The following is a 13,578-nucleotide window of genomic DNA, read 5'->3' on the forward strand; positions in this document are numbered from 1 at the left end:
CATTTAAAAGTACTGCTATATGAACAAAAGTGCAATAACATTTGGTTTGCACACACTTTAAACAAATTAGGTGCTTTCAAGTGCTATCGGAAACTTCATAATTCCCAGTTATGAAGTCGTGATTACAAGCACTTTTCTGTTAAAAATAACAGTGAACAGTGGTTTGTGAATGTTGATGCTTAGCCTAAATAAATTTATCGGGAGCGTTCATGTGAACCAGTCTTTGTGTGAACGCTGCTGCAATCTTAGGCTCACCCCAAATTATCTTATTGGTTGAGACACATGATGACACTCGTCCCAGTGTGATAGGCTGATGACGTATCCTGTCTGCGCAAGCAGGGTGTGCAGAGGTATGCATATACATATGGTAGACTATACTAAGGTAGACAAGTGGATGATTTTGTTTATTGAACAAACATTTCTTGGTCTTATACCTTCCACAGAATATTTAAATACATATAAATACATTTAGACCGCTTAACTTCATGATTGCTATCAGGATGTGAAGAGACTTTCAACAAGCATAACAAAACACATTCTGAACACAGTCATCTATTGCACCATTAATTAATGCATTAATGTGATAATAATGCGTTAACTTGTCCAGCCCTAAAAAATGACTGAAAACAGGTTGGAAAGATAGACTCAACAAATTGCAAAACGAAAACATGAACAGTCAACTATAAATAAAAAAGTAAAGACACAAAAAAAATGTTTTTCAACACACTGGAGTTCAAATATACAAAATTATACATAATGATTGTATAATTGTATTAAAATGTATAAATGTATTTTACACATCCTGTATATGCAGTCCTGTTCTGCATATACATATACATGCTTTGTTTTTATTAAAGTAATTATAATAACTGATTAATAACTAGGCACTAAACATAAATCTTCCCTTAAAGTCCGAGTGAACCAGAAGTTTCTGCCGACTTTTTCTTCAGTGTAAGGGAATATTGAATAGAGGGCATGGTTTTATGTTTGTGCTCCTCCTTACTGTCTCTCAATCATAGCAATCTTAGGTTGGAGGGGTGTATTCTGCCCAAGCCGTCAAACTGACGTCATCAGAAAAGGAATGCCATTCCAGAGCGAAAGTAAATGTTCAGATTCCGATAAAGAAAGACAAAAAGTCTATAAATAAATAAATCTTCGGATTAACAGTCAAGGATTACATCAAGACTAGCAATGTGCACTAGTCAAGTAAATAAAGTCATGATTTCATGCAGAGTTTAAGCCTAATCTTAACCTTATATTACTGAGTACTTTCTTCGGTAAATTCACAGTAAGAATAGTGCAACCTGAACAATAATACAAAATCATAGCATTTTTTAAAATTATCTAGAAATATTTTCTGTGCATGTTTTTGTCCAGATTGAAGTGTGATAACTGTTTGTTATAAATGTGATAAATGTGAAACTGAAACTTCCTTTCGGTTCATTGACAAGCAGGTCTCAGAAAGTTGTGCAGCATTTCTTTGTTACCAGATTTCTTCAGTTTCTTGAGCACCATGTAATACTTTATTTTCCCTATTATATTTTACTTGAGAACTGATGTTCAGCTGTTAAGTTCACAAACACACACACACACACACACACACACACAAACCTCAGGTCATGTTTTCACTCAATTTAAAGTTTTATTTTGACATAATAAATCTGTGATATCTAAGTGGTTGAGTTATTTACTTACTTTTAATTAGTCTTCCCATTTACTCCATCATTTGCATTCGCACTGATTCATGAACATGGAGTGCGCTCAAAAACAAGAGACAGGATTTATTGTCTGAATCAATCATATCCAATCAAAGTGTGACGGAGGCATTGACTCTTTTCATGTGACTATATAGTTTTTTTTTTTTGTTTTTTTTTATTCATTTAATTTAATTTCTTTATTAAACCATGTTAAAAAACTCATTGAGATTAAAATATCTTTTGCAAGAGTGATCTGGCATTATTTATTAACAAGAATTAGTTACCTGGAATCATTTACAGTATTTTGAAGGGCCCATAATAACAATACAGTGCATGTTCATTACTGTCTGCATCACTGAATGAAGATTATATAATTATATATTCACACCCAAATGGATTTACATCCAAATTGATCTCAAACACACAATATCATCTCCTGAATTTGAAGACACAGGTGCACTGTATTGTTTTAGGGTTATTGTCTTGAGTAAGAGGAAGGAATCTGTCTAGTTGACTGCACCTCTTAACTGTCCTGCCAATGGTCAAAGGTCACGCTCCTTAAATAAATATATATGTTGGAAATAGGCATGCTGTACATTAAGAGTGTCACCTGTTTATAAGTGACAGTGAACACGTGACAGTAGAAACTGCACAGAACACACAGGTGTTTATGCACTGGATTTTTATAGAGACATAAATATAAATAAGTGTCTGGCTATAATAGTTTGCTGTCATGATAAACTGCACAAGATGCTGACGTGTTATTTGTGATCTTGAAATGATGCATTATGTAGTGTGCTGGATGGAGGGGTGGTGTGTGTTGTGTCTGGGACAGTAAATGGATCGTTTCATCCACCCGTCCGCTCGCACACAATGCTGACCTGAATAAAGCAGCAAATCAAACGCTGGCTTGTGTTCTCGTCTCAGCGTCTGTGTCCTGCTGGGAGGTTTACCAGGCCACCTTGTTGAAATTTCTACACACGGCAGATGACATAACTTTACAGAAAAACAGAAATGAAAACTAGCTTGGAGGGGAATGGAGGAATGGAGATTTGTGTCTGGAAAACTATTTCCTGTATACTTTATTGAAAAGATATGTGGGACTTTGGAGAAACAAGCACTGTAAATCATACAAGGGCACACCAGCAAAAGTGTGGATCTTCTTGTTTCTTTCATAACCATTTTTATTTTTCATTTTTATGTTTTAAAACATAAAATGTATTTATTTATTTTTTTCCATATTTTTGCATGCTACATGTATTACTGTTGATTTATTATATTGATTTAGTGTCATTAGTCATATTAAACAATTTTGCCATCGGCGCAACTCCTGTTGGTGTCGCCAACTTGTGTGTCAAGTCTGAGGAGGAGGAGCCGGGAGTCTGGTGAAAAAACCCTCTCCAATATTTTGAATTTGGACTACAATACCTAGTTCAGCCACTCGGTGTCAATCCTACATACAGCACCTATAAAGTTATTAGTAACTTAGAATAAAGAACAAATACTATGATACATACATATAATCTACAAATATATGTATTATAGATTGTATTTTGTTGCATTACAATACAATTACAGTTAAAACTTTTTACATCACATTAGTGCAAGTACTGTATTTTACATATTATATTGCGTTATATTTTATACGTTATATTTATATTTTTTTCTACATTACAGTACAAATACTATAATTTACTAATTATATTTATTACATAATTTCAAGTTACTATTTTTGATGTTATGATTCTTAAATAATAATATTATATTTACAAATAATAGCATTATAATATATTGTATATGCTTTGCTTTACATTTGTTGTCAATTTCAATTTACAAATTATATTACATTATTTGCATTGAAATTAGGACAGTATAATATTTCGCAACACGTTACGTTTTGTTTTGTTTTCAACATTACAATATTGAGAATTTGGGGAGAATGTGCTTATGTGTTTTGAGGATAATTTGAGAATGCTTAATATATATATATATATATATATATATATATATATATATATATATATATATATATATATATATATATATATATATATATTATCAGTTTCTTCAGCATCTCGTCTTCTTACAGCTTATCCTCATGTGAGTTTTCTGTTCACATTTTGTTTTATGCTTTCTCTGCCTAGTTCAGGTTCTGGCACATGTCCCTTGTGTCAGTCTCATCTAACATCAAACACCTCCTAATTATAGCATGCCAAATTAGTGAAGATGAGTAGCCCTCAGTATCATACAGCAGTTTCCCTCAGTCAGGGGAGGGAAGGGGAATCCTGGGCCGCTGGTGTGGAAGTGTTGGGATCTAAGTGAGATTAGGCACATCTCTGTGGGCGTTACATCAGATCAAGCAGAATGTGCTTTCTCTCCAGCCTTTCATCACACGGCCCCTCCAGCAATCAGAGGGGAGCCTTCCTCAAACTCCTGCTGTGAGTCTCCGCAGACAAACACACGTGCTGGTTACGAAACAAAACTAAATCGCTCATGATGTCGAAGAAATGCTTTCATGGAGCCGAAATATTTCAGGCACAAGGTTTGATCTGAATCTGCGATTACACTCTAATAATTACTAGAGTTTCGAGAGAGACAGATAAAGTCAAAGTGAAGAAGATAAGAAGGTTAATCTCTTATTAAAATCGTTATTGCACAGAAAGTATGGTCAGAAACTGCCATTAACACGACAAGAAAACATTTGCAAACGTTAGTAATGTGACATTTCTGATCATAAAGCAAATAGTTCTGAATGCTTGTAATCATGTAGGATTAGCGTCCATGTGACCTTGGTTATGTAAAGCTGTTGAAGTTATTACGTTCTGATGAAGGATGTCTGTAATGTGAGCTGTTGTCTTCATATTCTAATTAACAGCACTCTTGATATATCTCCGATCCCAGCAGGAAGATTGTCTCTCGTTTCTCTGTAAATGATTTGTTTGGAGATTTGTTTATAGGTTGTCAGCTTGTAATGCAAAATCAGTTTCACTGGGCTTACTGTAAGTGATAGGATGTGACGTTTCAGTATAAGGGGGTTAAGGAAATCTTTCATATGTTAACTTTTAAACATCCAAACTATGCATTTAAAGCACGTTATAACACATTTTAGAAGTCCTGTATGTCAATTGTATACCTTTTTTTTTTTTAAGAAGTCACTTATGCACACCAACCCTGCATTAATTTGATCAAAAATACACACACACACACACACACACACACACACACACACACACATATATACATATATATATATATATATATATATATATATATATATATATATATATATATATATATATATATACATATATGAACTATTTTCTATTTGAATATTTTGTCAAATGTAATTTATTGATGCAGAGCAGAATTTTCAGCATTATTACTGCAGTCTGCAGAAATCATTCTAATATGCTGATTTGCTGATAATTTCTGTTCATTATCATTTTTTTTTTTTTTTTTTTTTTTTTTTTTTGTGGAAACCACAATACATTTACAATACACAATACACTTTACATACATTTTTGTTACACCAAATATGTAACCCATACATGTTTCAGGATTCTTGTTAAATAGACAGCTCAGAGGTATTTATTTGAAATCATTTGTAGCATTACAAATGTATTTTTATCAGTTTAACCCTCTGTGGTCTGAAGAAGTTTTGACATGCCCTGACATTTGTGTTTTTTTCTCAGTATCTTAAAAACATATTAATGACTAAAGTCTTATCACACTTTAATTAGCACAAACTGAGCTACAGTAAAATGTAAGCAGCATGAATGTACATGTTTGTGTTTTTGAGAAAACAACATTTATGTGTGGTTACTGAAAAACTAAAAGTCACTGAAATAAGGCTATAAAACACATACAGAACATCTGTGGATTATATGACCTGCTTTCATTATTCACAACTGATATACAGCTCCATTGGAAACTACTGCCAGATTTACATGATTTGAATTGAGCGATCAAATATGAGCAGAGGTAGCAGCTCCTCAACTCTAGTTTGCACATATTGTTATAATGAAAATTATAGTATGTGTCATTGTGTTAATGAGAGCGAGGAAGAGAAGCAAGGTTTTGTAGTGGCAATAGCCTTGAGTGTCTGTCTTGACACAAAGATACAGCCTCTCCTTTCAAAGTAACCCAATCCTGTCACTATCTGTCAACATAACGGTTCCCTCGCAACCTGACAGTGGCTTCCTGCTGTTCTGCAGCGGAGAAATGTGGAACAGCATTGTTCAGCATTATACTTATTTACATTTTGTGTACTGATCTAGTTGCTTCGTTGAAAAAAAATCAGATGGAACAATGGGAAAATGATGTGGGTTGTTTTCATTTGGAGTATGGCCTTTGGTGTTGTGTGCAGTTTAGTGGAAGTGATTGTTTAAATATTGGATGTCAACTGGGTTGTATTTGAGTTTCTCAGTACTGGGTCAGCGGTCAGGGTGTTTGGCCCGCGGCCTCTTTATATGACTCTCATTGGGCTGTTTACTCTTGTCAGGCTTTTATTGCTCTTCAGCTAAACACTGACCCTGTAGTGTAAAATCATTTTACAGTTTGTGATGAATAAACATACTATAATGATATATAGTCAAACCACATTGGTATGCTTTAAATCTAGGTGCTTTTTTCAGTTTGAGGTTATTCACAGTACTTTTCCAAAGTACAATGAATACTCTGTCATCATTTATTCACCCTCAAGTCAATTCAATCCATATGGCATATGGCATCTATGCAACACTAAAGGAGATGGTTAGAAGCAAAATGTATGACAAATATATATATATATATATATATATATATATATATATATATATATATATATATATATATATATATATATATATATATATATATATACACACACACACTTTTTGGGGGGGATTTTAAATATTGGACTAAAGAAGAAAAATAAAATCTGTAAAATATTTTTTTCTCAAGTTTGGTTACGAGATGAGCAAGAACCAACTGTGTTCAGCACCACTGACCACTGACGTCAAACCATATATGAACTAGGGAATGTGAATGTGATTGGGAACTGAAGTAGACAAGAATATTTCACTCAAAGCAAACATATGACGTCAGTAAGATTTACCATTAAATAAACCATGTTATTATATGAGAATAATAAACTTAAAAATATATATATATATACATAATTGTGAACCTAATACAATGCTTTCATGAGAGTATAGTTCTTAGCCATATCAGCACAGAAAATCACAACTTTTTATTTTCCGTCTGTCTTAGAACACGTAGGGCCCTATGAAATCCGTTTTATTTTTTCCCAAATTCCGTTTTATTTATTTTTTTGGCTAAAATTTTCTGGATTCCATTTTTTTTCTGTAAAAAAATAGCCTTATGAATTTTTTTTTCCCCCTCAGAAATTCTGTTGTGTATTTAGATTTTTCTGGTTATCAAATGAATACATAAAACATTAATTTAATTTATCTTTTAGTTATTGAAAATTAAGCAAACTTTATTTTTTGGTAAACAAATGGGATTTACTATTAAAAATAAAACATGGAAGAAATTTTGTATGATTATTCTGCACTATTCATTATCACAGACATGCCGAACATGCAGGATTAATTTTTAAATAGACTTTTCCTGCTTAATATTTACAGATATTAGTCCATATCATGATTTCATGTAAGTTTAATGACCTACTTTTGATTAATTCATAAAAAATTTGACAAATTCCGTGACATTCCACGTTAAACTGTAAATTCCGTTTTTATGACTGGATTCCGCGATTACGTCCACGTTTTCTGCATCGCGGAAATCATAGGGTTCTATACACGATGTAACTACAGAAGAATCAAGTTTTAAATAGGAAAAATAAACTATTTTTGAGGAAGATGCTAACGGTCTAATCAGATACAATGATCTATGCTAAGCTAAGCTAAAAGTGCTACCGCCAGACCCTGAGATCAGCTGTATGGATTAGAAAATAGTAAAACTCAAGTTTTTAACTCTAGGGGAGCTGGAAAATTTGAATTAAAATTATTTTAAAAAATTATATATATATATATAGTGGAGTGTTCCTTTATCTTTATTTGTAATTTCATATTTACTTATTAGTCCTTGAATTGTAATTAAGATGTTATGCTGAATGTACTGTCAAACTTTTCTGGTAAACTAAAATATACTTTACTGCCATTTCTATTGAAATTTGTATGTATTTAAATACGTTTTACACATTTGTAATGACACACTACACCATTTAAAATTATAATCAAATACTTCACATGTGCTTTAGTATGCTTGTCAACACATCAAAAAAAGTATACTTCTTTAAAGCATTATAAATAATTAAAACATAACTTTAAAGTAGGGCTAGATGATTAATCGAAAAGTAATCGAAACCTAAATTCAGAGCCTCTAACCGACTTAATTTTCCCATGTCGTTTATTACGGTTTTTTAATCCTGTTAACACTTCCCCCTAAAAAACATACTAGCGCGTGTGTAGCGACATGACTCTGCCCCGTCCAGTCAGTGGCATAAAAGCAAAACACGGAGCTGAACACCAGTTCAACACATAGTGATGGCGCACGAGCGGTGAGCCTTGCGTCTTCACTAAACTTTGTCAGTTGTATTTTTTTTATGGTTTGGACATTCAAGCGATTAGATGATTGGATGTGTATCGGATTATATCGAGCTCCCATGTTCGCGCAGCTGCATTGTGGCATGGACACTCAAATAAACAACTGTGAAGATCGCGCGCACAGAGGAACGCAAAACTATTCATCAGAACTGTCCTGTGATTTATTACTAAAGTAGCTTAGAATCTCAAAACTTATTATAGCATATTTTTCTACTTTTGAAGGCTATTTACAACCCGCAGCTTCACAATGATATAGAGACGGTATGACTAATTCACACACGCAATCACTCGTACTAGTATTTATTATTATTTAAATTAGTGTGCTAATTTATCTTTATCCGATCTTTATTTATCTCTAACACCAAGCAATAATCTATAAGAAATGTAAAGAACATAGATAAAATAACTGCTAATAGTGAGCCATGATGTCAGATCGCGCTTTTACTAGTCAATCTCAACCGTCTGGCTGAGGCCAGTCTAAAAAGACGCTCAGGACAGTTTACAGAACGCTGCTGTGTGTCGTCATGTACACGTGTTATTAAGCCGGGCCACTTGCAAATTTAACCATTCAAAAGAGTTAAGCATTCAAACAGCGGAAAAGCTGAACTGAGCAGCTGGTTACTCGCACTGTGCTCGGTGCGCACCCGGAGAGAGAGCCGCGTCTCATGGACAGTAACACTGAACTGAGCTCTCCTTTGCGGAATTGCTAAGGCAACCTTTTCACACCACAGACTGAACACATTTAATCATTGCTTGGTAATTTGCCAACAAAGCATTGACTGTTGTATGAAGTTTTGTTTGATAGAAAGATATGTAATGGATTACAATCAAAGTTATCTGAAATTATCAAGATGAATTTGTTCTGACAGTTTAACTCTGAGTTCTTGTCATATTTTATTACCATTTTCTAAACTATAGCAAATAAACTGATAATGTGAGAAATGTTGAAGGTGTCTGAATAAATTTTGGTTTGACTGTATGTTTAAGTTACAGTGCTATTTTACCTTTAATTATTCGGTTTCTGTACCTGGACACTTGAAACTTGAAAAAACAGGGCCCACTGTTACAACCTGTACCGGGGCCCTGCTAACCCCAGCTACGGCCCTGCTTACAGTACAAACCTTGCCAGTGAACTATGAAGGTAAAAAACAAAACAGAAACAAAATAATCGTTCATTAATCGTAATCGAGGTAAATTTAGCCATAATTGTCCAGCCCTACTTTAAAGTAAAACTTTTATTTGACATTACTACAAGTGCACTTTTTAAAAGTTTCTCTATTTCAGTGCATTTAATATGCTTTTTGTCTCATTAATATTAAATTTGTTGCAATAACAGTCTTGTAAAAATATACTTTTATTTGAAATATAAATTAAAAAAACTTAAATTAAAGTATAACTTTAGTGTACACTACAAGTGCACATTTAATAAAATTAAACACTTATTTTTCACAAGGATATACAGTAGTCATATGGGCTTCCATTATTATTACCTTATTTTCGTGCTTTTTATGATACATTTTATTATAAATCCCTATTGTCATTTATTTTCACTGTATAAAAAAGTAGCATGAATACTTTGCTGAATTTGTCTGTGTGAGAAAGAAGGTCAACCATACTCTGCCAAAACAAAACGAAACATTATTAAGACAATATTGAAACTGATAGAACTAATAAATCAGATCTGGATTTAACATTATTATTATATATTTTTTTTTTATTATTATTATTTTATTTTGGGAGGGGAGGGGGTCGTTTTTCAGTTAATTCAGTTGTTCATTCAGAGATCCCAGTTCAGTGTGTAGTTTCAGTGTGCATTCAGATGAGTACTTTATGAATGTGTGTGCACTCTCTCACAATCACTGTACTAATTGTTGTTGTTGTTTTTGTTGTTGTTGCTGATACATCTGTGTGTTCGGTAGTGCATCTTGCTGTGTCTTGCATACAAATGTGTCCTTGTTACTGTTTGTGGCTTTGCATGCATTTTTTAAAATACCTTTGTGTTGAACAACTTTACAACTTCAGTCACCGGTGTCCTAGTTACCAGGCATCCTATCACCTTACTCTGATCTGTAGGCTGAGAGCAGCTGTACGTGCCAGAAGACTGAGATGCAGAGCATTGTGGGAACAGCAACCTCAGGAACATGACCGACCCACAATTCCTTGTTGTTGGATAAACAGACAGTACTCAGGAGAGAGTTCCTGGCATCTTTAACGACAACAACAGAGACTCACATACACACACAGGCCATTTCCATAGTCTGGGTGTTTATGCTTGTGTTTGTGTGCGTGAGACTGTCTCAGACCCACGGGGAGTCCTGGAGTACGGTTACACCGATAGCCGCCCCTTATGCATGTTTCATCAGCTGGGAGGAGAAAAGAGCCTTCCTTTGTCATCTAATACAGTTTTAGGCCACACACGCTCCCCTCATTTTCACTCACCTCCACAAGACCGTCCACCCAAACACCATCAAGTGCTCTTTGTTGGGTAATTGTAAAGCTAAAACAAGAAGAAAGCACTCAATCGATCATCAAGAAAGGACTCTTCAAAGAAGAGTAGATCGACTTTTGATCGAAGTGCCCTGACATTAGGCCACTATTGGAATACCCAAGATCAACTTAACACCTCAGTTTCCTCTTAAATCTTTAACCACAGACAGTTCCTCGGTTGGCCTCTCACCTTCCCTGGCAGTGGGGAAGTAACTGTAGTGTCTCCGTTTAACATCTTACCGCGGATCACAGAGGCAAGGGTTGGTGAGCTCGGAGCATGACGGACACCCTTCGGCCGCCGTCGCTCCAGGTGCATGTCCCCCGGGATGAGCCCAGTCACAGAGAGGAGGACGGTGGTGGGAGCGGAGGTGGTACCGACAGCCTCGTCTGGTCCAGCTCGTCCACCCCTACCCTGCGGCGCCGACGCTTTAAGATGAGACGAATGAAGAAACTTCCCAGCGAGCGGGAGCGGATTGAGAACGGGCTGCTGCGGCACCCTGGATCACGCTCGGCTTCCAAAGAGTACCTCCAGCTGCCCTCCATCGAAATCACGCCATCCAGCGACGAAGACGCAGCCTGGTCAAACAGCTCCACCCCGAGCGCCTCACCTCGGCGCAAACGATTCCTGCTTCGCAAGTGGCTGAAGGTGCGAGAGAAGAAGGAGCAAGGCAGTGAGAGCAGGTTGGTGCTTCAGACATGTGGTTTAATAGGCTTATGTCACAATGGTGATTTCTAGCAACAAGTCCTCCTATTTTAGGACAGTTTGACTGATATTAAATGTTTGGAAGATACTAGTTTCCCTTTAGTATTTTATTCTTTAGTAATTGGCTTAGATCTAGTATGGCACAGAAATGACATAGTTTTGTAGGCCACCTCAAAAGTTTGCATTACCTGATACTTTCGACAAAAACCCAATACAAATTTTCAATTAGCTTTTGGATAGTTACAGTAATAAGCTCTTCTACCAACTTCTAATTTAATTGAACTTAAAACAGTCTTTACATAAATCCATTATAATACATTTCATACTTACCTGTGCCCTTCAGCAAGTAGGAAAAATATATAAACTTAATAAAATTGTAAACACAAAAATCTAAATGAAATATAGATGAATCCTTAAAGCTACAAAAGTTATTGATTGCCTCTTTTTATTTTGATCTTTAATGAACAAACATCACAGCAGCTGGGTTATTAGGCCATTTGGCTTCTGTTACTTTAAGATATGACATGCATGCTCATAGATTCAGTCGCACTTTAATATGAAATGATACAGGCTACACTGTGCGCAGCTGTATTTGTGCGTGCATTTGAAGGGCACATGCTTTGAGCCCAGTATAGTGTACAGTATATTCATCTGACTGCAGTTCACTGATGTTCTACTGAAGCTTCTTTGTCACCTGTACTGTTTCCATGCCCGTTTGAATAGCACATGGTGCTTGATGTGGTCGTAAAGATGTTCTGTGTCAAAACAGACAGAAACAGCAGTTGTGAGTGGGTGGCCAACCCTAGTTTCTAAAACAGCCCCAGACCATCACACTACCACCACGTTTGACTGCTGTTATGATGTTCTTTTTTATAAAATGCAGTGTTGGTTTTACATCAGATGTAATGGGACACACACCTTATACCTTTGTGTCGCATCAGTCCATAGAATATTTGTCCGTCGGGATAAAAACAAAAAGTCTTTATCCCCAAAAACCCAAAAGTCTTGGGGATAATCAAGATATTTTTTGGCAAATGTGAGACGAGCCTTTGTGTGCTTTTTGGTTAGCAATGGGTTTTGCCTTGGAACTCTCCCATGGATGCCATTTTTGCCCAGTCTCTTTCTTATTGTTGAATCATGAGCACTGACTCTAATTGAGGCGAGTGAGGCCGGCAGTTCTTTTTATGTTGTTCTGGGTTCTTTTATGATTTCCTGGATGAGTCGCCGTTGCACTCTTGGAGTAATTTTGGTAGGCCGGCCACTCCAGGGAAGGTTTACCACATATCCAAGTTTTCTCCATTTGTGGATAATGGCTTCTGACTGTGGTTCGCTGGAGTCCCAAAGTCTTTATAACTCTTTCCAGACTGATACATCAACTATTTTGTTTCTCATCTGTTCTTGAATTTCTTTTGATCGCAGCATGATGTGTTGCTCTTTAAGCTCCACTTTGTCGGCCGGGTTCTATTTAAGTGCTTTCTTGATTCAACAGGTCTTTCAGTAATCAAGCCTGGGTGTGACAATTGAAATTTAACTCAGCTTTTTAAATTTGTGTGGTCAATCACAGTTCTTTCATGATTTAACAGGAGGGGGCAATTCATTTTTCACGTAAGGTTAGGTAGGTTTGGACAGTTTCTTTCCTTTAATAAATTAAATCATAATTTAAAAACTGCAGGGATTTTTTCATGATCTGAGTCTTTGAAGTGTGACAAATATGCAAAAGAAAAGTAAAAAAAAAAAAAAGGAAGTGGGCTAAAACCTTTTCACGGCACTGTACATACATACATATATATGTATGTGTGCGTGTGTGTGTGTGTGTGTGTGTGAGAGAGAGAGAGAGAAAGTATCTCAAGCTTGTGTTCACCACAGACCTTCAAAAACAAATTATTTACACTTTCTATTATTTATTTATTTATCCATTTGTTTAGTTCATTTGTTTTGATCATTGAAAAAAAATATATGTTTTTTATTTTAATTTTTAAGTGTTCATTTTAAATTATCTGTTTGTTGCATGCTATGTTATTTAGTAGTTTTATTTTGTGATTTAGGAATGAAATATCTCGTTCAATTTCTTCAGAGAGGACAC

The 13,578-nt window shown here is 35.3% G+C and overlaps 1 protein-coding gene across 17 annotated transcripts in view; it reads left to right on the forward strand.

Annotated features, from left to right (window-relative positions):
* LOC113118627 (GRAM domain-containing protein 1B-like) overlaps positions 1-13,578 on the forward strand; it is a 133,988-nt gene that overhangs the window by 48,436 nt on the left and 71,974 nt on the right. For all 17 annotated transcript variants that reach the window (XM_026287937.1, XM_026287936.1, XM_026287938.1 and 14 more), the window contains exon 2: positions 10,379-11,473. In XM_026287937.1, coding sequence (XP_026143722.1) covers positions 11,070-11,473 — 404 coding nt within the window. In that variant the 5' untranslated portion in view covers positions 10,379-11,069. The remainder of the gene's footprint in view (positions 1-10,378; positions 11,474-13,578) is intronic.

The sequence above is a fragment of the Carassius auratus genome, chromosome 18 (assembly GCF_003368295.1).
Source record: "Carassius auratus strain Wakin chromosome 18, ASM336829v1, whole genome shotgun sequence".
Classification (NCBI taxonomy): Eukaryota; Metazoa; Chordata; class Actinopteri; order Cypriniformes; family Cyprinidae; genus Carassius; species Carassius auratus.